Source organism: Colobus angolensis, unplaced genomic scaffold (assembly GCF_000951035.1).
Source record: "Colobus angolensis palliatus isolate OR3802 unplaced genomic scaffold, Cang.pa_1.0 Scaffold79, whole genome shotgun sequence".
Lineage (NCBI taxonomy): Eukaryota > Metazoa > Chordata > Mammalia > Primates > Cercopithecidae > Colobus > Colobus angolensis.
In genome coordinates, this window is record NW_012121709.1 from 1,040,745 (window position 1) to 1,063,577 (window position 22,833).

The 22,833-nt window shown below is 42.7% G+C and overlaps 1 protein-coding gene across 2 annotated transcripts; it reads left to right on the top strand.

The window, feature by feature from the left end:
- Positions 1–25: 25 nt before the first annotated feature.
- On the top strand, positions 26–22,411 carry OAS1 (2'-5'-oligoadenylate synthetase 1, 40/46kDa). Of its 2 annotated transcripts, none has more exons than XM_011928673.1 (6): positions 26–476; positions 1,799–2,087; positions 4,273–4,457; positions 9,602–9,831; positions 10,635–10,788; positions 22,098–22,411. In XM_011928673.1, exons 1-6 carry the CDS (start codon positions 33–35, stop codon positions 22,140–22,142), a joined length of 1,347 nt encoding a protein of 448 aa, XP_011784063.1. In that variant the 5' UTR covers positions 26–32; the 3' UTR covers positions 22,143–22,411. The 2 variants fall into 2 exon arrangements, with proteins under 2 accessions (XP_011784063.1, XP_011784062.1); XM_011928672.1 differs by lacking the exon at positions 22,098–22,411 and adding an exon at positions 12,445–12,963.
- The last annotated feature ends 422 nt before the right edge of the window (positions 22,412–22,833 follow it).

Here is a 22,833-nt window from a genome sequence, read left to right on the forward strand (position 1 = left end):
TTAAATATGATTTATGTTGGCCGAGGGTTAAAATGCATTTCCAGAATAGAGTTCAGAGAAAGGCTGGGCTGCTAGTTGCTGGTTTAAGGACAAAGGGTAAGTTTCAGGAAGCAGAAAGCAAGCAGATGAAATTCAGCACTGGGATCAGGGGAGTGTCTGATTTGCGAAAGGAAAATGAAAAGACAGCTCCTCCCTTCCGAGGAAACGAAACCAACAGCAGCCCAGGCTCAGTCAGCAGAAGAGATAAAAGTGAACAGGTCTGGGAGCCAGTTCTGTTGCCACTGTCTCTCCTGTCGATGATGGATCTCAGAAGTACCCCAGCCAAATCTCTGGACAAGTTCATTGAAGACTATCTCTTGCCAGACAAGCATTTTCGCAGGCAAATCCACCATGCCATTGACATCATCTGTGGGTTCCTGAAGGAAAGGTGCTTCCGAGGTAGCTCCTACCCTGTACGTGTGTCCAAGGTGGTAAAGGTGAGTCCAGGCCTGCCTGGCCAGGGGAGGGGTGGCTGAACGCACAAGAGTTGAGATTGAGAATGAGAGAGAGAGAGAGAGAGAGAGAGAGAAACCTAGAACCCAGGGTGCAAATGTGAGTACAGACAGCTGAGATCTTCTGGGCTGGTGGTTTCTTATTTATCCACACAGTATGATAAAATAGATTCTGGGGTGAAATGCTACATCCCTATCATTAACAAGTGACCCTGCCCTGACCTTCCCGCTAAAGTTTATGAACCACTGTCCTAGGCCATGCCCATTTCAGAAAAAGGGAAACTGAAGCCCAGCTCTGGTAAACAACTGGCTAATTAGTGGCCAGGCTAGGGGCTCACCATTTCTGCAGTGAAGAATCATATATTTTGAAAACAAATAGCACCTGCTGGCTGCAAGACCTTGAGCGAGTCACTTAACTACTCTGTGTCCCAGTTTCCTCAGCCATAATCCCCCATACTGTTGCAGTCTTGCCAATGCACCTTAATGTAGCAGCTTCTCATTGTCTGAATTAGTACCCAAGGTTCTTTGTCCTGCATCCAAGAAAATTAAGGAACATGGACACAAAGGTGAGCTTGGAGCAAAAGTTCAGTAAGCAAAAGAAGAAAGCTCTCTGTGCCGTGGAGAGGGAAGTCTGAGTGGATTGCCAGATTACAGATGAATGCCAAAAACTTTTACAAGAAACTGCTCTCCTCCCTGTAACTGTTTGAGAAACTTGTTATCAGTAAAGCTGTGCAACTCCCCTTACCTTATGCAGCTGTGGGTATGTCTCTAGGCAAGCACAAAGCGCCACTTCTCTTGTACGTATAACTGTGGATTTGTTTCAGGTAAGCCCCACTCCCTGCGCCAGTTTCAGGCAGGCCCCTCCTCCAGGGCCCAGCCTTGACCGTTTACCTAATTGATTTTTCCCCTTCTTCCCCTCAATACCTCACAGGGCCGTGCAGATTAAGTAAAATAGTAAGTGTGAACCATCCAGCATAAGCTAGTCTTGGGCATAGTAAAGGACAATGGGAAAAGAACACAGATCCTGGAAGAAGGCCCCCAGGTTTGAATTGTATCTGCCACCTACTGGCTGGGTAATGGGGCTGATATATTATCTCACTGAGCATCCATTTTCCCATCTGTAAAATGGGGACTAATGATAATGGCACCCAAATCATAGCATCATTGCAAGCATCATAGGAGTTTAAGACATGCGATGCCTTCAGAACAGTGGCTAATGCTCCATAATGTTAGTGATTGCTCCTGTCATTTTATTTAGGGAGGTTTGCCTCACTAATGTCAGGTATTATTCTTGTCTTCTTTTTCAGGGTGGCTCCTCTGGCAAAGGCACCTCCCTCAGAGGCCGATCTGACGCTGACCTGGTTGTCTTCCTCAGTCCTCTCACGACTTTTCAGGATCAGTTAAATCGCCGGGGAGAGTTCATCCGGGAAATTAGGAAACAGCTGGAAGCCTGTCAAAGAGAGAGAGCATTTTTCGTGGAGTTTGAGGTCCAGGCTCCACGCTGGGACAACCCCCGCGCGCTCAGCTTCGTGCTGAGTTCGCCCCAGCTCGGGGAGGGGGTGGAGTTCGATGTGCTGCCTGCCTTTGATGCCCTGGGTGAGAGCTCCCAGCTTCTTTTTCTCCCTCTTCCCATTTCTGAGCAGAAATCTCCCACAGCTTGAGAGCTTTTTGCCCCAACAGGGCATCCCTCTAAAGCAGGGTGGGAGGAGACCTTAGGATCTCTTCCAGGGCAAGAATGAATACGGTCATGATCTATCACAGGAGAGACACTAAACAGCAAATTGGCATAATGTGAGGACAAAGACATTTCTTACAGAACATCTGCAAGGCTTACTGGTTCTGTTTATGGCAAAATGTGTGAATTTTATCTTTCTAAAACCAGGCAGCAAAGATGTGGCTTAAAGTTCATGTTACTTTCATCTTTGTCCCAACATGAGATCTCATCAAACTTGTATGCAGCACATTGGGAGAGAGATGTGTATAATCTGCAGGAACATTTGGACAGGAAGTGTAACCTCTCAGAGGCTCCCTCGTCACATCAGGAGAATTGGTAAAACCACACTGCCTATATCATATCATTATTTTAAGCGATAAATGATCATCTACATTCAGCTGTGATGAGTAATAGGTGTTAAAAAATAGGAACTTCCAGCCAAGTGTGGTGGCTCATGCTTGTAATTCCAACACTTTGGGAGGTTGAGGTGGGAGGGTCGCTTGACCCCAGGAGCTCAAGACCAGCCTGTGCAACAAAGTGAAACCTCATCTCTACTAAAAATTTTAAAACATTAGCCAAGTGTGGTGGTACATGCCTGTGGTCGCAGCTATTCAGGACGCTGAGACTGAACGATCACATGAGGACAGCCAAGGGTTCAAGGTGTCAGTGAGCCATGAATGTGCCACTGCCCTCCATCCTGGGCACAGAGCAAGAGCGAGACCCTGTCTCAATCAGTCAGTCAATCAAAACTATGAATTTCCCAGCTGTATACAAAGGCGCCTCAGAACACCACAGTGAACTCAGAGAGGGATACGGAATCGTTCAGATTTTAATTTGTTGAGGGAAATGCAATGACGTCTGTCACAAGCCAAACAAACAGCTACTATTAAATTGTTTGAACTTACTGATTAGTGGCTACTAATTAATAGTTGGTCATTAAACAATAAGTGATTAATTATCAAGTAATTAGTACTTAATTAAAGGTACTGTCACAGTTTCCTTTAGTCCTAGGGCAGCCATGAAAAAAAAGGCTGACACTCCAAAGACACCAGGGTATGGGAAAGTTTTGGATTCTCTCATTTGTGCCATCTCCCGTGTTAGAGGCTAGAGTACAATGGCTGTAAAAGACAAGAGGGAGAAGACTGGTCACAGTGGCTCACACCTGTAATCTCAGCACTTTGGGAGGCCAAAGTGGGGGGATCACTTTAGGTCAGGAGTTCAAGACCAGCCTGGCCAACATGGTGAAATCTCATCTCTACTAAAAATACAAAAATTAGCTGGGCATGGTGGTGCACGCCTGTAATCATAGCTACTTGGGAGGCTGAGGCAGGAGAATTGCTTGAACCCAAGAGATGGAGGCTGCAATGAGCCAAGATCATGCCATTGCACTCCAGCCTGGGCAACAGAGTGAGACGCCATCTCGGGGAAAAAAAAAAAAAAACGAAGTAGGGTGAAACAATAGACAGCCATGGGGGTTAGGGGGCTTTTTTAGACAGGATCCTGAGGGAGGTTCCCTGAGCCTGAGTGATGAGAAGGAGTGAGCCTTGGGAAGATCTGGAGGTTCTGGGAAGAGGAACGGCAAGTACAGAGGCCCTGCAGCAGCAGTGACCATGGCACATTTGAAGAAGAGAGAAAAAGAGAAGTAGAAAGTGGGCAAAGGAAGCAAGAGAGGAGGTGAGGTGGGAGAGGTTCCAGAGACTAGATCACACTAGACATCATTGGCTACCATAAGGACTTTGGGTTTTAACATTCCAGATGTTGTGGGATGCAGGAAGCAGCATGATCAGATTTTAAAAGTTCTCTCTAGGTGCCAGGTTGAGAACAGGCTGTGGGGGAACCTGTAAAGAGGTTGTTGCCATAGTTCCAGTGAGTGATGTGGTGGCTTGGATGGAGTGATGGCAGTGGAGAGGGCAGGAGGGAGGATCAGGAAAAGACCTCAGGCTTCCCAGTCCTGGGTTTGTTGCACTTTCCAATCAAATCCCATGGCAAGGGGGATTGTCCCCTCAGAGTGACTGAAGGAACTTCTGAGAAGAGCTGACACCTAAATTGTGGGTTTTGCCCGAACAGGTCAGTTGACTGGCGGCTATAAACCTGACCCCCAAATCTATGTCAAGCTCATCAAGGAGTGCGTCTCCCTGCAGAAAGAGGGCGAGTTCTCCACCTGCTTCACAGAACTACAGAGAGACTTCCTGAAGCAGCGCCCCACCAAGCTCAAGAGCCTCATCCGCCTAGTCAAGCACTGGTACCAAAATGTATGGCCCTCCTACCAGGCCTGGCAGATCCTGTCTGTACTGGGAGCAGAGTGTGGGTTAGGGGAGCAGAGAAAGACGGGAGTGAAGGAAAGAGGAGGGGGAGTGGTGGAGGGAAACAGAGGGAGGGAAAGAGGAGAGAAAGGAAAAAGAGGTGGAGAGGGTAGAGGGAGGAGGCTGCAACAGAAGGGAGAATGAAAGGGAAGGAAGAGAGGAAGGAAGGGATTTTGGTGTTCTGTTCACTGCAATATCCCCAGAACTTAAAACAGCCTGGTGCATAATAGGTGTAAATAATTGTTGAATAAATGAATCAATGCTACACACACACACACACACACACACACACACAGAGAGAGAGAGAGAGAGGCAAAGAGAGAGAGTCAACCACACTCTTCAGAAGGTGGATAAGTTAAAACAAGAGTTTCAAACAAATATATGTTTAGATGCTCTTTCCTCCCACTTACTGGCTAGCTGGCCTTAAGTAAGCAACTTAACTCTTCTGTTATTTCTGCTTTCTCATCTGCAACGAGTAGCATGCCACAGCTATAGTAACATGGCATATAGTTGGTCCTGATTAATGTGACATCTTTTAGCCACCACAAGAGTACACATAATAAAAACTAACATGTATTATGTGCTTAGCTTATCTATGTTTTGCAGATGTGATATGCTTTTCTGTTCACTTTTAAATGCCCTGCATCTTAGTCAACTTTAGCAGTGATTCTGTAAGTTAGATAAGGTTAGGTATTATTATGAAACCCATTTTACACCAAGAGAAACTTGGGTCAGCAAGAGAAACTCCTTGGGTCACATGACTCATTTGACCAATAAGTAGCAGAAGTAAAATTTGAATTTGGCTGGGCATGGTAGTTCACACCAGTAATCCCAGAACTTTGGGAGGCCAAGGCAGGTGGATTGCTTGAGCCCAGGAGTTCAAGACTAGCCTGAGCAACATGGCAAAACCTCTTCTCTACAAAATAAACTAAAAATTTAGCTAGGTGTGATGGTGAGCACCTGTAGTCCCAGCTACTGGGGAGGCTGAGGTGGGAGGATCGCTTGAGCCTGGGAGGAGGAGCTTGCAGTAAGTCAAGACTGTGCTACTGCAGTCCAGTCTGTATGACAGAGCAAGATCTTGTCTCAAACAAACAAAAACTCAAATTTCGGTCTACTGACTTAAGAGTTTGCCTGATAATAATAGGCATTCAATATATATTTATTGAATAAATGAATGAATGAATGAATGAATGAAAATAATCAGGGATACATTTTCCAATTTAAAAGTAACACCTCTAGTTAAAAAAGACAATCATTTAGTTGCTAGACTTCTAAGTGTTTGCTGTTCCATGAATTTTAATCATGGAGCCTGAGCATTGTAGAACTTACAAAAGCAGTTCTTGACAAAAGCAGCACTGGCCCCAGGGACAAATTGAAAATTAATGAGGGTGTTTTTGGTAACCGTGGTGATGGGAGGACATGGGTGCTACTTACATTTAGTGGAAAGAAGGCAGGAATACTAATTGCTGTACAATGATTACGAGAGTCCTGCACAGCCAAGAATTGTCTTTTTCTTTCTTTCTTGATGCTTTTCTCCTTTAAAACAAGACAAGATTACAATATTTTAACTCCACTAACCACCATCATCACCACCTCCAACTTGTATGCTACATTTCTTGTATATTTCAAGTCTCTTTATATTTTCAAGTGCCTCGAAGTATTATTACTGTTTTACAGCCAAATGTTTAGTTAATCCACTCACAGATCTACTACTTTCTTCACTATTCATTCTTTCTTACGTGTCTAACATTCCGTCTGGGGTAATTTTCCTAACTGACCATACATCCTTTGGGATTTCTTTTGATGATGGTCTTTTGGTAGTAAACTCTCTCAGTTTTTGTCTGAAAATGTCATGCTTTTGCCTTCATTGTTGAAGGGTGCTTTTGCTGGGTGGTCATTTCAGTACACTAAATATATTATTCCATCTTCCACTGTCATCATTAAAAAGTCAATTGCCAGTCTTTACTGTAGCTCTTTTGTAGGTAACCTATCTTATTCCTCTGGCTGCATGTAAAAGTTTTCTCTTTGTCTTTGATTTTGTTTAGCTTCAATCTGCTGTGTCTTAATGATGGGTTCCTATTATTTGTCCTGATAGGGATTCCTTTAAGGGTCCTGAATCTGTGGATAAGATATCTTTAATCAGTTTTGAAACTTCTCAGCCATTCTTCTAAAATATTGATTCTCCCTCATTCTCTCCTCACCTTCTGGAATTCCAATTAAATGTATGTTAGACCCTACTCTATCTTTCATATCTCTATACTCTCTTCTGTATTTTTCATCTTTTTGTCTATTTTTCCATGCTTTATTCTGAATAGTTTCTTCTAATCTACCTTCCAATTAACTAATTTTCTCTTTAGCTATATCTAATTTGCTGTTGCACTATTAATTACAGTTGCCATTTTTATCCTGAAATTTCTATTTCATATTTTTGTATCTGCAATGTTACTTCTTATGGCTTTTAATTCCTTGCTAACTATTGAAAGTTCTTATTTTATCCTGTGAATATGATATTCCTACTTATTTTATTTTTAATTTTTATTATTTGTTAATCTTGTGTTTTATTTGCACTTCTTTTCTGTGACATGAGCATACACAGATTCATGTGTATACATATATGGCTCTGATACCTGATACCGCTCCTTTCCTGTCCTCATTCAAACCACTGATCACAGAGAGAGGACTATTTTTTTAAAAATTTTTCTATTTCAATAGGTTTCTGGGGAAACAGGTGGTGTTTTGTTACATGAATAAGTTCTTTAGTGGTGATTTCCGAGATTTTGGTGCACCCATCACCCAAACAGCGTACATTGTACCCTATGTGTAATCTTTTAACCCTTGCCACCCCCTACCCTTTCCCCCCAGTCCCCCAAGTCCCATGTATCATTCTTATGCCTTTGCTTCCTCATAGCTTAGCTCCCACATATGTGAGAACATACAATGTTTGGTTTTCCATTCCTGAGTTACTTACTTAAAATAATAGTATCCAATTCCATCCAAGTTGCTGTGAATGCCATTATTTTGTTCCTTTTTATGGTTGAGTAGTATTCCATGGTGTGTGCATGTGTATGTGTGTGTTTAACATTTTCTTTATCCACTCACTGATTGATGGGCATTTGGGTTTGTTCCATATTTTTGCAATTGCAAATTGGGGTGTTATAAACATGTGTGTGCAAGTATCTTTTCTGTATAATGACTTCTTTTCCTCTGAGTGGATACCTACTAGTGGGTTTGCTGGATCAAATGGTAGATCTACTTTTAGTTCTATAAGGAATCTCCACACTGTTTTCCATAGTGGTTGTATGAGTTTACATTCCCACCAATGGTGTAAAAGTGTTCCCTTTTCCCCACATCCAGACCAACATCTATTATTTTTTGATTTTTTATTATGACCACTCTTGCAGGAGCGAGGTGGTATCACATTGTGGTTTTGATTTGCATTTCCCTGATAATTAGGGATGTTGAGCATTTTTCCATATGCTTGTTGGTATTTGTATATCTTCGTTTGAGAATTCTCTGTTCATGTCCTTAGCCCACTTTTTGATGGGGTTGTTTGTTTTATTCTTACTGATTCATTTGAGTTCTTTGTAGATTCTGGATATCAGTTGGATGTATAGATTGTGAAGATTTTCTCCCATTCTGTGGGCTGTCTGTTAACTCTGCTAATTATTTCTTTTGTTTTGCAGAAGCTTTTTAGTTTAATTAAGTCCCATCTATTTATCCTTGTTTTTGTTGCATTTGCTTTTGAGTTCTTTGTCATGAAGTCTTTGCCTAAGCCAATGTGTACAAGGGTTTTTCCAATGTTATCTTCCAGAATCTTTATGGTTTCAGGTCTTAGATTTAACTATTTGATTCATTTTGAGTTGATTTTTATATAAAGGGAGAGGTGAAGATTCAGTTTCATTCTTTTACATGAAACTTGCCAATTATCCCGGGATCATTTGTTGAATAGGGCATCCTTTCCCCACTTTATGTTTTTTGTTTGTTTGGTTTGTCGAAGATCCGTTGGCTGTAAGTGTTTAGCTTTATTTCTGGGTTCTCTATTCTGTTCCATTGGTCTATGTGACTATTTTTATACCAGTACCATGTTGTTTTGGTGACTATGGCCTTATGGTATAGTTTGAAGTCTAGTAATGTAATGCCTCCAGATTTGTTCTTTTTACTTAGCCTTGTTTTGGCTATATGGGCTCTTTTTTGGTTCCATATGAATTTTAGGATTGTTTTTTCTAGTTCTGTGAAGAATGATGATGGTATTTTGATGGGAATTGCATTGAATTTGTAGATTGTTTTTGGCAGTATGGTCATTTTCACGATATTGATTCTACCCATTCATGAGCATGGGATGTGTTTCCATTTGTTTGTGTTGTCTATGAATTCTTTCAACAATGTTTTGTAGTTTTCCTTGTAGAGTTCCTAGTTATTTTAAAGTCTGTATTCAGTCTTTCAATATTTAAAGTTTTGTAAGTTTATTACTATTTGTCTTTTTTCTGTTGGTCATAACTCTTAGTGTTTTGTTTCCTTTTGTGCCTTGTTACATATGTGCTGGTCACTGTATTTGAAAATTATGTGTGAAATAATTTCAGGTTTTGGATTATGTATACTCCTCCAGAAAGAATTTCATTTGCTTCTCTGCGTTTCTTAGGAACATTACAAGTCCTTCTTCTCAGTTAATTTTCATAGTATCTTTATAAGATAGGTGCTATTATGACCAGTCACTTAGCAGATGAAAATAATGAGGCTCTGTGAGTCTAAGTCATCAACTTAGAATCGGACAATGGTGAAGCCAGGATTCAAACTCACATCAGTCAGAATCCAGCGCTCTTGACAAGGGGCCAGCACAGTGTTTTTTAAAAAACAAAGGGCTAGATAGTAAATGTCTTAGACTTTGTGGACTGCACAGCCTCTGTTGCAGCTACTCAACCCTGCCTTTGTAGCATGAATGCAGTCATAAACTATACATAAATGAATGAGCTTGGATTTGTTCCAAGGAAACTTTATAAAAACAGGTGGCAGGCTGGATTTGGCCCATGAGAAATGGAGTTTACACAAAAGTTGAGCAAACCAATTTTTTTTCTGATTGTTTTTCCTCTTCTCAGTGTAAGAAGAAGCTTGGGAAGCTACCACCTCAGTATGCCCTGGAGCTCCTAACAGTCTATGCTTGGGAGCAAGGGAGCATGGAAGGAGATTTCAACACAGCCCAGGGATTTCGGACGGTCTTGGAATTAGTCATAAACTACCAGCAACTCTGTGTCTACTGGACAAAGTATTATAACTTTCAACACCCCATTATTGGAGAGTACCTGAGTGGGCAGCTCAGGAAACCCAGGTATGCTATCCCCACATGGCTTAACTCCTCTATGTAAATGAACACCTGGACACAGGTACAGTGCCTTGGAAATGGAGAAGGTGGGAGGGCTCCCCACTTAGTGAGAATCTCCTCTTGCCTGTCATTCATACTGGGCGTTTTACTACTGCCACCTGATTTAAACACCTACCTCAAACCCTGTGAGGCAGGCACTATCATTTTATAGGTGAGTAAACTGAGGTTCTGAGAGGTAAGGAGCTTGTCCAAACCTTAACAGAAAATGAGTAAAATAGCTGGAATTTGAACTGAAATAAGAACAGCAGCAACAACAATGATAGTAATTGCTCCCAGGTATTGAAAGCTTGCTGTAAGACTAGCACATGCTAATATAATAGTAAAAATTATTATCAATATTACTGACATGTATGTTATGTTGTAGTCACTGTGCTGAGCATTTCACATAACTGGGCTTTTTCTATCCTCACACCATAGCCTTTGAGATACGTATGTGGAACTATCTCCATTTTACAGATAAGAATCCTGAGGTTTAGAGAGTTCAAGTGACCTACCCAAGGGCACATCACTGATAAAGGGCAGAGGTGGGATTCAAACCCACATCTGTCAGGCGCAAGTGCAAGGCTCCTTCTCCTCATGCTCACGGCCCCCTGGGGAATAGGGCACTGGGGACATACCCCAGGGAGTCCTTCTTCATGCTCTGAGTCCCAGTCCCTCCCAGGCTGCTATTTTGCTCTCCAAGGAGCATCTGGACTCCCTGGACTGAGCCCCAGCTTCTCACCTGTCCCTCTCTAAATGTTGCTCTGCAGGCCTGTGATTCTGGACCCGGCAGACCCTACAGGAAACCTGGGTGGTGGAGACCGAAAGGGTTGGAGGCAGCTGGCACAAGAGGCTGAGGCCTGGCTGAATTACCCATGCTTTAAGAATTGGGATGGGTCCCCAGTGAGCTCCTGGAATGTGCTGGTGAGACCTCCTGCTTCCTTCCTGCCATTCATGCCTGCCCTTCTCCACACAGCTTGAGACATATAGCTGGAGACCATTCTTTCCAAAGAACTTACCTCTTGCCAAATTCCATTTGATTCATATAGTTACAGGCTGTGCTCCATATTTAACAGTCATTTTGGTCACAATCGAGGGTTTCTAGAATTTTCACATCCCTTGTCCAGAGTTCATTCCCCTAAGAGTAATAATAATAATCTGTAGCACCATTTACTGACTGTCTGCTTCGGGCTCAGGTTCTGTCCTAAGCCCTTTAATACACACTATCTCTTTAAATATTCACAACAATCCCATGAGGCATGTTTTCTTTTTTTTAATTTTTATTATTTTAGATTCAGATGACACATGTGCCATTTGTTACACAGCTATATTGTGTAATGGTGTGATCCTGTCACCCAATTAGTGAACAGAGTACCCAAAAGGAGTTTTTTCAACCCTTGCCCTTCTCCCCCCCCTCCTCCCTTTTGGAGTCTCTAGTGTCTATTGTTCCCATCTTTAGCAGATGTTACATATTTGGTTTTCTGTTTCTGGGTTAATTCACCTAGGATAATGGCCTCCAGTTGCACCCATGATTTCATTTGTTCTTATGGCTGTATAATATTCCATGGTGTAGATATACCACATTTTCTTTATCCAGTCCACACTGATGGGCACTTAAGTTGATTCCATGACTTTGCTATTGTGAATAGTACTGCGATAAACATATGAGTGCAGGTGTCTTTTGATATGATTTCTTTTCCCTTGGGTAGATACTCAGTAGTGGGATTGTTGAGTTGAATGGACATTCTGTTTTTAGTCATTTGAAAAGTCCCATGAGGTATGTTTTCTATCGTTCCCATCTTACAGATGAGACAAAGGCTCAGAGAGGTGAGGTCACTTGCTCAAGGACGTCACTGGTGGTGGAAATGGGATTCAAACTCAGTGGACTCTAAAGCTAGTGCTCATGTCATGGTGCTAAACAGCCAACCTTGTCTCATCCCCACCTCTCATCTGACCAGTGGGAGACTCTGAGCAGCTGAGTGACTTGGGCTTTAGGGGCAAAGGACCCAGTCTTGGATCTTTCCACCCCCAAGCAGGAATCTGTCTGATTCCAGGGGATTGATGATGTTGCAGATGGCTAGGAAACAGACTCCAGGATGGAATTTAGTGTGCAGGATGTTCTGGGGGAGAGCCACTGGAACCAGCACTCAGGGAAAGGAGGGGAAGAAAGGATAGGAAGAAAGAAGGAAAGAGCATAGGGAGAAGTGAACAGGGATGCAAAACAAATGCCAACTTCAGCCAACTTCAAGGACAGCCCTGGAGCTGGAATGGCCTTTAGAGCTGCCCCATGGTGACAGAAGTGGCCAGGCCTCTATACCCCTACATGGACCACTCACTGTGCTTGGGCACCTGGGAAAGGGCATGGCCTTGAGCAAAAGGCTCTCTGCAGCTGAGGCAACCCCTAAATGGGCTGAGGGCTGGAGTCTGTCTGCTGACCGCCATCCCAGCAGCTGGGGTTTGTTAGTCTTTCCTCAAAGGGGGATCCAGATGGCACGTCACAGTGTTCACCGTAAATACTCACTGAATCCAGCTGCAAGGTAGGAAGACTCCCTGATGTGATCATGTGTCTCACCCTTTCAGACTGAAAACGATAGTGAAGACGATGAGTCCTACGATCCCAGGAGGTATCAGCAACATGGTTACATCCAAACATATGAGGGCCCTTATTTCTCTCAGAGCCCCAGCACACTCCAGGCAGCATCCACTCGACAGGCAGAAGAGAACTGGACATGCACCATCCTCTGAATGCCAGTGCATCTTAGGGGAAAGGGCTCCAGTGTTACCTGGACCAGCCCCTGCATTTCCATGTGGGACACTTGATCCAGAGAGGACAAAGGTCCTTAGTGAGCTGGTGTATAATCCAGGACAGAACCCAGGTCTCCTGACTCCTGGCCTTCTATGCCCTCTCTCCTATCATAGATAACATTCCCCACAGCCTCGCCTCATTCCACCTATTCTCTGAAAATATTCCCTGAGAGAGAACAGAGAGATTTAGATAAGAGAATGAAATTCCAGCCTTGAATTTATTCTGTGCACATGACGGGAGGGTTATGTCTAATGTATTATCAATAACAATAAAAATAAAGCAAATACTATTTATTGGGTGTTTATTAACTTCAAGGCACAGAGCTGCCAAGAAGTACAGATGCCTATCTAGGGGTGTGTGTGTGTGTGTGTGTGTGTGTGTGTGTGTGTGTATACATTGATTCAACAAGAAATATTTATTGAGCACTTACTATGTGCCAAACATAGCTCTGGGCACTGGGAACATAGCAATGCACAAAAGCAGACAGAAATCCCTGTCTTCATGACTCTGCAGAGCCAAGGCTTCCAGAATTTTTTAAGTAAAAAAAAAAAATCCCTGTCCTTATGGAGTTGACATTTGTGCAAAACATCTTAATATTAGATGGTTTTCCTATTACTAATAATTCTGAAATAAGCATCTGTGATTTATCCTTTCTCCATATCTCTGAGAAAAATTCTAGAACCTCTCTGTGTGACACAGTAGCCACTAGCCACATGTATCAAGTGCTTAAAACATAGCTAGTCTAAATCTACATGTGCTGTGAGTGCAAGATATGTACTTGGTTACTAAGACTTAGTACAAATGAAAAGAAGGCCAAGTTCTTGCCAACTGATAATTTGTTTAATTGTGTGCTGAAATGACAATTTTTAAATATATTTGAGTTAAATCAAATGAACTTCATCTCTTTCTTTTCCCTTTTTAATTGTGGCTACTAGAAAATGTGAAATCACACATATGGCTTGCATTATATTATGTATTTCTACTGGACAGCTCTGCTCTCCAAGGTAAATCACTGGATGAAAGATTCGACTATACTGACTTACATTGCCACATTATCACACTGTCCTTGGGACCAAGAATCAGCATATCATTAATAAGACTCTAAAATATAAAACTCTCATAAATACTCACAAAAGAACTTGAATGCTCAGATCACCTGAGTTGCTGGTCACATGGGTGGCTGGAAAGCAGTCTTTGATCTGTCCAGATTATATTCTTCCATTTAGTCCCCCAGCATCCCTGTGAGATGGGTTTTGTTGTTATTCTCATAATAGTAAGTGGAATAACTTGAGGTTCTAAGAGGTTGCAGTGCTTGCCCAGGGTCACCCAGCTGGTCAGGGGCAGAGTCTGAACTTGAACCTCTAATCCTTCTCTTTCTAAAGCTCATGTTCTTAATCACTGCAGTATGGTCTCAATGTGTCCTCATTCATTGATTTCCTATGTTTTCCTACTCTGGCGCCATGAGAACCAGAAGCACCAATGTCCAAGGGCAGGGAAAGATGAATGTCCCAGCTCAACCTGAGCACACATTCACCCTTCCACGGTCTTTCTGTCCTATTTGTAGACTGGATTAGATGATGCCAGTCTACTGATTCAAATGTGAATCTCTTTCAGAAACACCCTCACAGATACACTCAGAAATGGTGTTTTACCAGCTATCTGGGCACCCTTAGCCCAGTCAAGTTGTCACATAAAATCAATCATTGCACACTACATGCTGATAGGCAAGTGTGGATATCCCAATGTAATGGCTTCATTGTATTTTACCGTGTGGAAAATGCACTTATGTTGCATTTTGAGAGTGTTTCATTTTATAGCAGTGCCACAACCAACAGTAGGTTAATGGAATCAGTAATCAGTTGTTTGATCGAAGAGCCACATGGCCACATGATCAGCCTTCCATCTACAACAGCACCCAGGAGTGCCCCAGGATTGTTTTTCAAAGGGCATAGACATTTTTGCTGAAAATGACATGGGCTTGCTCCAGAGTCCTGAGGGGTCTGTGTTATAATTCTCTAATTAGATATTGCCATAATCTCTGAATGACATGTTTTCCCATGACCAACACTTTGGACACCATGGGGCCTGTCAGGCTGGTGTGGCCCAAGTAGAGGGGTGACTTGCACTGAAGCCTATACCAGTTGCAGAGCCCTTCAGGATTTAATAAGAGGGTGCTAATTTCTGTACTTCCCTGGCTCTGAGATGTAATAGTGGTTTTGATTTACTATCCTGGCCAGGGAGGTGACATTTTCAAAGGTATCCCCATGACCTTCCTCACTGTGATAGCCCTCACTTAACACTCAGGCCAATGTGGGGTAGTGTCTTTTACCAAGCATGTCCTTTTTGAATATACATTCAGGGGACAGGGAAATGATCACCAGGTCGGTCCATAGACACAGAGGGCATATTACAAGCCTGACTTGGCCAGGGCTCCATTTTTCACTCTTGGCTCCTATATACCCCTACTCTGATGAGGACAGAATCTGATGACGCTTTGGGTTTTCATGCATCGTTATCAATGTTGATCCTCTGCTCAACAGTCTTAGAAATGTTGAGTGATTCCCCTTTTCCAATGTTAACATCCTCTGAATGAATGGCTATAGGTCCTTTGGGGGAAACCATTACTATATATGCTATGGTGTCACAGGGTCTTTTCCTAAGGGGACTCTGCCTCCTGCTTAGGTTGTTTCCACTGGATTATTGTGAATAGTGCTGCAGTAAACATGGGAATGCAAGTTATCTTTTTGATATCCTGATTTCAATTCTTTTCGATAAATACTCAAAAGTGATATTGCTGCAACATATGGTAGTTCAAATTTTTTTGGTTTGTTTCAAGACGGAGTCTCACTCTGTTGCCCAGGCTGGAGTGCAGTGACGCGATCTCGGCTCACTGCAAGCTCCACCTCCCAGGTTCACACCATTCTCCCACCACAGGCTCCTGAGTAGCTGGGACTACAGGCACCCGCCACCACGCCTGGCTAATTTTTTGTATTTTTTAGTAGAGACGGGGTTTCACTGTGTTGGCCAGGATGGTCCCGATCTCCCGAACTCATGATCTGCCCACCTCGGCCTCCCAAAGTGCTGGGATTACAGTTGTGAGTCACTGCGCCCGGCAGTAGTTCTATTTTTAATTTTTTGAGGAACATCCATACTGGTTTTCACAGTGGCTCACCAACAGTGTGCAAGAGTTCCCATCTCTCTACATCCTCACACTTGTTATCTTTTGTTCATTTTTTAAAAAAATGATAGCCATCCTACCAGGTGTAAAGTGATACTGCATTGTGATTTTGATTTGCATTTCTCTGATAATTAGTGACATTGACTATCTTTTCATACACCTGTTATCCACTTGTATGTCTTTTTGGAGAAGGATCTATTCCAATCTTTAGCCCATTTTTAAATCAGGTTATTAATTTTTTTGCTAGTGAGTTGTAGGAGTTCCTTACATATTGTGGAGATTAACCCTTATTAGATGTATGGTTTGTAAATATTATCTTCATTCCATAGATTGTCTTTGCAGCCCATTGATTGTTTCCTTTACTATGCAGAAGCTTTTTAGTCTGATGTAGTCCCAGTTGCCTATTTTTGCTTTTGCTGCCTGTGCTTTGCATACATGGCCACCTGATCTTTGACAAGACTGCCAAGAATACACAATGGGGAAAGGACAGTGTCCTCAACAAATGGTGTCTGGAAAGCTGAATGTCCACATGCAAAAGAATAAAACTGGACCCTTACCTTACACCACATACAAAATCAACTCAAAATGGATTAAAGACTTAAACATGAGACCTGAAACTGAAACTACTAGAAGAAAACATGGGGAAAACTTCATGACATTGGTCTTCCCAGTGATTTCATGGATGTGACACCAAACGCACAGACAACAAAAGGCATTTATGTTCATACGGCATGTGAGGAAGGGGTTCAGTTCCAGTTCTTCCAATGTGGATGCTCAGTTATCCCAGCAGCATTTGTTGAAGGGACCATGCTCTCTCCACTTCTTTGCAAAACCACCTCTTAAATATTCCGAGAGTCCCTCTATGTGGGATTCTGTTTCTGGACTCTGCTTTTTTCCATTGGTCTATTTTTTGTGTCCTTGAGTTAATACAACCTTGTCTTAATTACTGTAGCCTTATAATTCTTAGTATCTTTGGGAGAACTCTGTTCTCTTTTTATCAAGTCTTTGGTTCCTCTTGGCCCTTTTTATTTCTACATTAATTTTATACTCAATTTGTTAAGCTCCTCCCAAAATATGGAGAGGCATTTGATTAGAATTACACAGATTAGCTTGGGAAGAATAACATCTATATTATACATATAGATATATAGATCCATATAGAATTTGATGATTCTGACCCATGAACTTGGAGTTTCTTTTCATTAATTTTAGTGTTTAGTGACAGTGACAATGTTTTATCATTTTCCCTGGAGAGGTCTCTCATGGTTTTTGTCATATGTATTCCTAGGTATTTGTTTCAGTACTATTGTACTTGGCAGGCTTTCTTTAATTTCATTTTGTAATGGTTGGTTCATGGGAGATTTAAACGTTTTCAGTGGTGATATTTGGCTATAGCATTATAGGTGATCTTTATACTTTTCTAAATTTTCTGTGGCCATGGGAAATAACAAAGACACTTTTCTTGCAAAAAAAAAATAGCTTTTGACAAGTATTTCTCTCAGCTAAGCTCTGATAGTTTATGCAAAGTTGGCAGGCACTGGCCACAGAAAGCTCTGGGGTGCTGTTATTTGGAGCTGCTGGTTCAAGGACAAATTCACAAGATTTGGAAACAGAGGAGCAAGTGTGTAAGGACAAGGGAAACTATCATATAAAATTGAAGCACCTGAGCTGGAAATTTCTGAGCCCCCAGAGATAAATTTCCTCAGCTCCTCCCTGATGAGAAAACAAAACTAAGAAGAGTTAACGTTTAGCCAACAGAAATGAGAGTAAAGTTCATGGAAGAAATTAGGACACAGTGGAAATGTTCAAAATGAGGAAACGTTCAATGTCAAGTTTGAGGTCCAGGGTTGATGGGTGAACTCTGCACACTCAGCTTCATGTTAGGTCTCCTAGCTCAATGAGGGGGTGAATTTTGATGTACTGCTGTCTTTGAAGCCCTGTGTGAACTCTCCCAGACCCTCCCCCCTTTCCTCACACAAATCCCCTCCTTGCACAGCCCTCACACCTGTCTGTGAGGTGCCAGGGTCCCCTCTCCCAGCCAGCCACAGACCAGTATTGCCCCTCTCCAAACTTCCCTTCAGGCAGATCAAACCCAGGGCTCTGGAGTCAGACTGCCTGGGCTCAAATCCTGCTTCTGAATCTTACGAGACGTCAAGTCACTTACCTAACTCCTTGGTGAAACAGGCTCTCCTCTGTCAAATGGGAGGGCATGCTTTGGGAGGCCAAGGCAGGAGGATTGCTTGAGCTTAGGAGTTCAAGACCACCCTGGGTAACAGAGTGAGGTCCTGTCTCTATAAAAATAAAAAAAATTAGCCAAGTGTGGTGGCTCATGCCTGTAGTCCTAGCTACTCAGGAGGCTGAGGAGGAAGAATTGCTTAAGCCCATGAGGTCAAGGCTGCAGTCAGCCATGATCAAGCCACTGCACTGCAGCCTGGGCAACGGAACAAGACCCTGTCTCAGAAATAAGTAAATAAATAAATACATAAATAAATCTGGGTGCAATTGTGGCTCTTAGTGTTATAGAGAGGACTGAATGAGCTAATGGATGATGGATTTATGCCAGTACCTCACATATAGCTTATCCTGAAGGAAGTTAGAGCTTATTATGATGATTATTCAAAAAATATTTATCAAAGGTCTGCTGTGGGCCATGTTCTGGCTCAGTGCTGGGGATGCAAAGATGAGCAACAGACTCCTCAGGGACAATTGTCTGATGAGGTAACAGGCACTATTTATGAGTGGTCTAATCAATAGAGTTCTATTTATCTTATAATTATCTAATAAATGATCTAATAATTTATTAGAGGGCTAATAAATCTGATGGCAGGAGCCTGTGGGGGGGCAATGGCCAGTTCTCACTATGGTACCCAGGCTGGTCTTGAACTCCTGGGCTCAAGCAATCCTTCTGCCTCCACCTCCCAGCATTCTACAATTACAGAGGCATGAACAAACTGCACCTGGCCTAAAATTTTATGTTAATAAAAAAATGCATGTGTTTGAGGAGTACGACATGATGCTTGAACATCATACTGTGTCAGGGGAAACCAGCCCCCGATACTTCAAAGTAGATTCTTTTCTATTTTCCCTAAGTGTTGGCTGGTCTGAGAAATAAACAGCAAGAGTACAAAAGGGAGAAATTTTAAAGCTGGGTGTCCAGGGGAGACATCACATGTCAGCAGGTTCTGTGATGCCCCCTGAGCCATAAAACCAGCAAGTTTTTATTAGCGATTTTCAAAGGGGACAGAGTGTACAAATAGGTGTGGGTCACAGAGATCACATGCTTCAAGGGCAACAAAAAGATCATAGGGCAGAAGGTCAGGGTGAGATCACAAGGTCAGGGTGAAACTAGAATTACTAATGAAGTTTCATGTCCCGCTGTGCACGCATTGTCATTGATAAACATCTTAACAGGGTTCAAGAGCAGAAAACTTGTCTGACTAGAATTCGCCAGGCTGGAATTTCCTAATCCTAGCAAGCCTGGGGGCGCTGCAGGAGGCCAGGACGTAGTTCATCCCTTATCTGCAATGGCATAAGGCAGACACTCCCAGAGCACCCATTTTAGAGACCCCACACTGGGAATACATTCTTTTCCCAGGGCTATTAATTATTAATATTCCTTATTGGGGAAAGATTTCAGTGATACTTCTCTTACCCATTTTCAGTAATAAGAGAAATAAGGCTCTGCCCTACCTGGTTCCCAGGCAGTCAGACTAAATGGTTATCTCCCTTGTTCCCTGAACATTGCTGTTATCCTGTTCTTTTTCCAAGGTGCCCAGATTTCATATTGTTCAAACACACATGCTTTATGAACAATTTGTGCAGTTAACGCAATCATCACAGGGTCCTGAGGTGACATACATCCTCAGCTTATGAAGATGACGGGATTAAGAGATTAAAGTAAAGACAGACATAGGAAATTATAAGAGTATTGATTGAGGAAATGATACATGTCCATGAAATCTTCACAATTTATATTCTTCTGTCACGGCTTTAGCAGGTCCCTCTGTTCGGGGTCCCTGACTTCCCACAACATCACTATATACCTGAAATTAGCATCGATTCTAATTCTCTGGTCACACGTCATTCAGAGCATAGGATCTTCAGTAAATTTAAGAAGTGCCTCTCTCCCTACTTTTAGCCATGTGACTCCCAGAATCCTGTGAAAGTAAAGATCTTGTGTTTGGCCATAGGAGACTTCTATTCACCGTCTTTGCTCTCTCCCACAAATGGTGAGGTCTCCACAGTCTCCCACATGACAGCTTTGTACTAAAATCAACCTTACTCTATAGAACATGCATGATTATGGCAGGACTACTGAGATCTTGGTATACCACATGGGACAAAGTTTGATGTATTAGTTAGGATAACATTAGCTGCTGTAACAAACAGTCCCCCAAGCTGTAGCATGGCTCAGATGCAGTATAGGTGTCTTTTTCACTTATATCAAGCAAGAATTATCAGATTTTCTGATTTTTTTTCCGCTGTGTAGGGAGAAGTTGTCAGAGGTCACATCACAGTTCACAGCAACCATCTATGTTTGGGAGCAAGGATGCTGGAAACAGAAGCCAGCATAGTTGTAGCTTGTCCAAAATTACAGACACCTTTGCATTTACTGAACTGAATCCTATGACTTGAAGACCAAAGACTGTATCATGCCTAAAGGGACAGCCTCAGAACTGTGGATGCCTGTCCCTCCTGGTTTGGGTTTGTGCTGACCATAGGCAAATCCACTGAACTCAGGATCACTGTATAAAGTGACATATTGAGCCTAGTGCCAGAATAAATCTGAACAAAATCAGGGTTCATTTTAATAGCAACAGGCTGCTAATGCAGGCATCAACTCCATCAAACTGTGTTCCTTCAAATGTTATGTTCCCCTGGGAGTATCCCACACCCTGACATCACACATTCACTCAGTGAAACCCACATTCATTCGGGGAGCTCTTTCTCTTTCTCTCTTCTCTAACACACACACTCTCCTTGGTTAGCTGGCTGCTGATCGACATTTCTGAATATACTGGTTTTCGGGAAAATAGGATGGTTGGCTTCCAACCCCAGATTTTTCACTGATGGGTTCCATATTTTCACCATCTTGGCCAAAGTCTCTGGGTCACCATTTCCATACATACCCACACACTATAAAGGGATGCTTTTTCTGAGCCTTCTGTTCATGCAGTCTGGAATTGTATTTACTTTTGTTTCGGGGCATCCTGGGTAGCTCATTCCACTAATAAGCATAACCATAACCATTGCAGTCTCCCCTTATTGACATTTACAACTTTCCAGACACATGCTAGGGAACTTACATTCATTATTTCATTTAATTCTCACATCACAACCTCGTGAGGTGGAGGAGCATGATGGAAGGAGGAAGGAGCTAAAAGCAAGGAATCTGGAGTCCAACTGCCTGGGTTCAAATCCTGGCTTTACCAATTACCAACTCTGTGACATGGGGCTAATTTCCTAACCTCTCTATGCTGTTTCCATATCTCTAAAAGGAACCTGACAATAGCATCTACCTCATAGGATTTGTACGAGGATTAAATGAGTTAATATTGGCTGGGCACGGTGGCTCAAGCCTGTAACCCCAGCACTTTGGGAGGCCGAGACGGGTGGATCACGAGGTCAGGAGATCGAGACCATCCTGGCTAACATGGTGAAACCCCATCTCTACTAAAAAATACAAAAAACTAGCCGGGCGAGGTGGCAGTTGCCTGTAGTCCCAGCTACTCGGGAGGCTGAGGCAGGAGAATGGCATAAACCCAGGAGGCGGAGCTTGCAGTGAGCTGAGATCCGGCCACTACACCCAGCCTGGGCGACAGAGCGAGACTCTGTCAAAAAAAAAAAAAAAAAAGAGTTAATATTTATAAAGTGTTTGGAATGATACCTGACATCTGGTAATTGTTTGATAAATAAAATCCATTTTAATGATGAGGAAACAGACTCAGAAGAGGGCACTCATTTGCTCATGTGGTACAGATAGGTTCCAGACTCAAACTCAAGACCATCTGACTCCAAAACATCTAAAACTGTTGCCCTGCATTCTCTTCATTTGACAGATAATAAAACTGAGGCTCAGAGAAGCTAAGTAACTCACCTGGGACTGCACAGCAAAACAACACGAGCAAGACCTAGGGTCTCCTGACTGCCAGAGCGGAGATGCTTCTATAGGCTTTTCTCACTGATGCTCTCTGGGCAGACAGGCTGCTTAATATGAGAGTGAGCACACACTCCTTTTTTCATTTTCAGGTAAACCTGACACCAGTTTGCAGAAGGCACTACACCAATAATTAGTGAACATGTGGTGAATTTGCAGCAGACAAGAGGAGCCTCATTATCCCATATTTTCCAGGTTGCTTGGGGAAGCAGGAATCACAGCAAGGAAAATCTTCAATAATAAACAGACGTCTCATAAAATTAATTGCAACCCAACCTCTCTCTCTACTTAAAATTAGCATCTATTTCCAGCTCTGCTTTCAATGCCCCCATATGCATACATGTGAACTCCCTCCCTCTCTTCCTCGCTCTCTCCTTCTCTCTTTCTCTCTCCCTCATTAAAAAATAAAATTTAAGAAAAAAATACTAGGTAGATTTACACAAATAGTGGGATCTCAGTCTTGAGTTAGCTATGTATGACTGAAAAGGATGCTGTGGTTTAATCTTAATAATCATCATAAAAACAATGACATGGCCAGTCACAGTGGCTCATGCTTATAATCCCAGCACTTTGGGAGGCCGAGGTCAGCAGATCACTTGAGGCCAGGAGTTCGAGACCAGCCTGGCCAACATGGTGAAACCACATATCTACTAAGAATACGAAATTTAGCTGGGCATCATGGCCAGCCCCTGTAATCCCAGCTAATCAGGAGACTGAGGCAGGAGAATCGCTTGAACCTGGGGAGTAGGGGTTGCAGTGAGCTAAGTTTGTACCACTGCACTCCAATCTGGGCAACAGAGCGAGACTCCATCTCAAACAAACAAACAA

What these genes read in the sequence shown, in the direction of transcription:
- OAS1 (XM_011928672.1), top strand. Translation starts at nt 33, where the DNA reads ATGCATTTCCAGAATAGAGTTCAGAGAAAGGCTGGGCTGCTAGTTGCT. An exon ending in GTGTGTCCAAGGTGGTAAAG is followed by an intron (nt 477 to 1,798) that starts GTGAGTCCAGGC and finishes CTTCTTTTTCAG; the next exon opens with GGTGGCTCCTCTGGCAAAGG. An exon ending in GGGCAGCTCAGGAAACCCAG is followed by an intron (nt 9,832 to 10,634) that starts GTATGCTATCCC and finishes GTTGCTCTGCAG; the next exon opens with GCCTGTGATTCTGGACCCGG.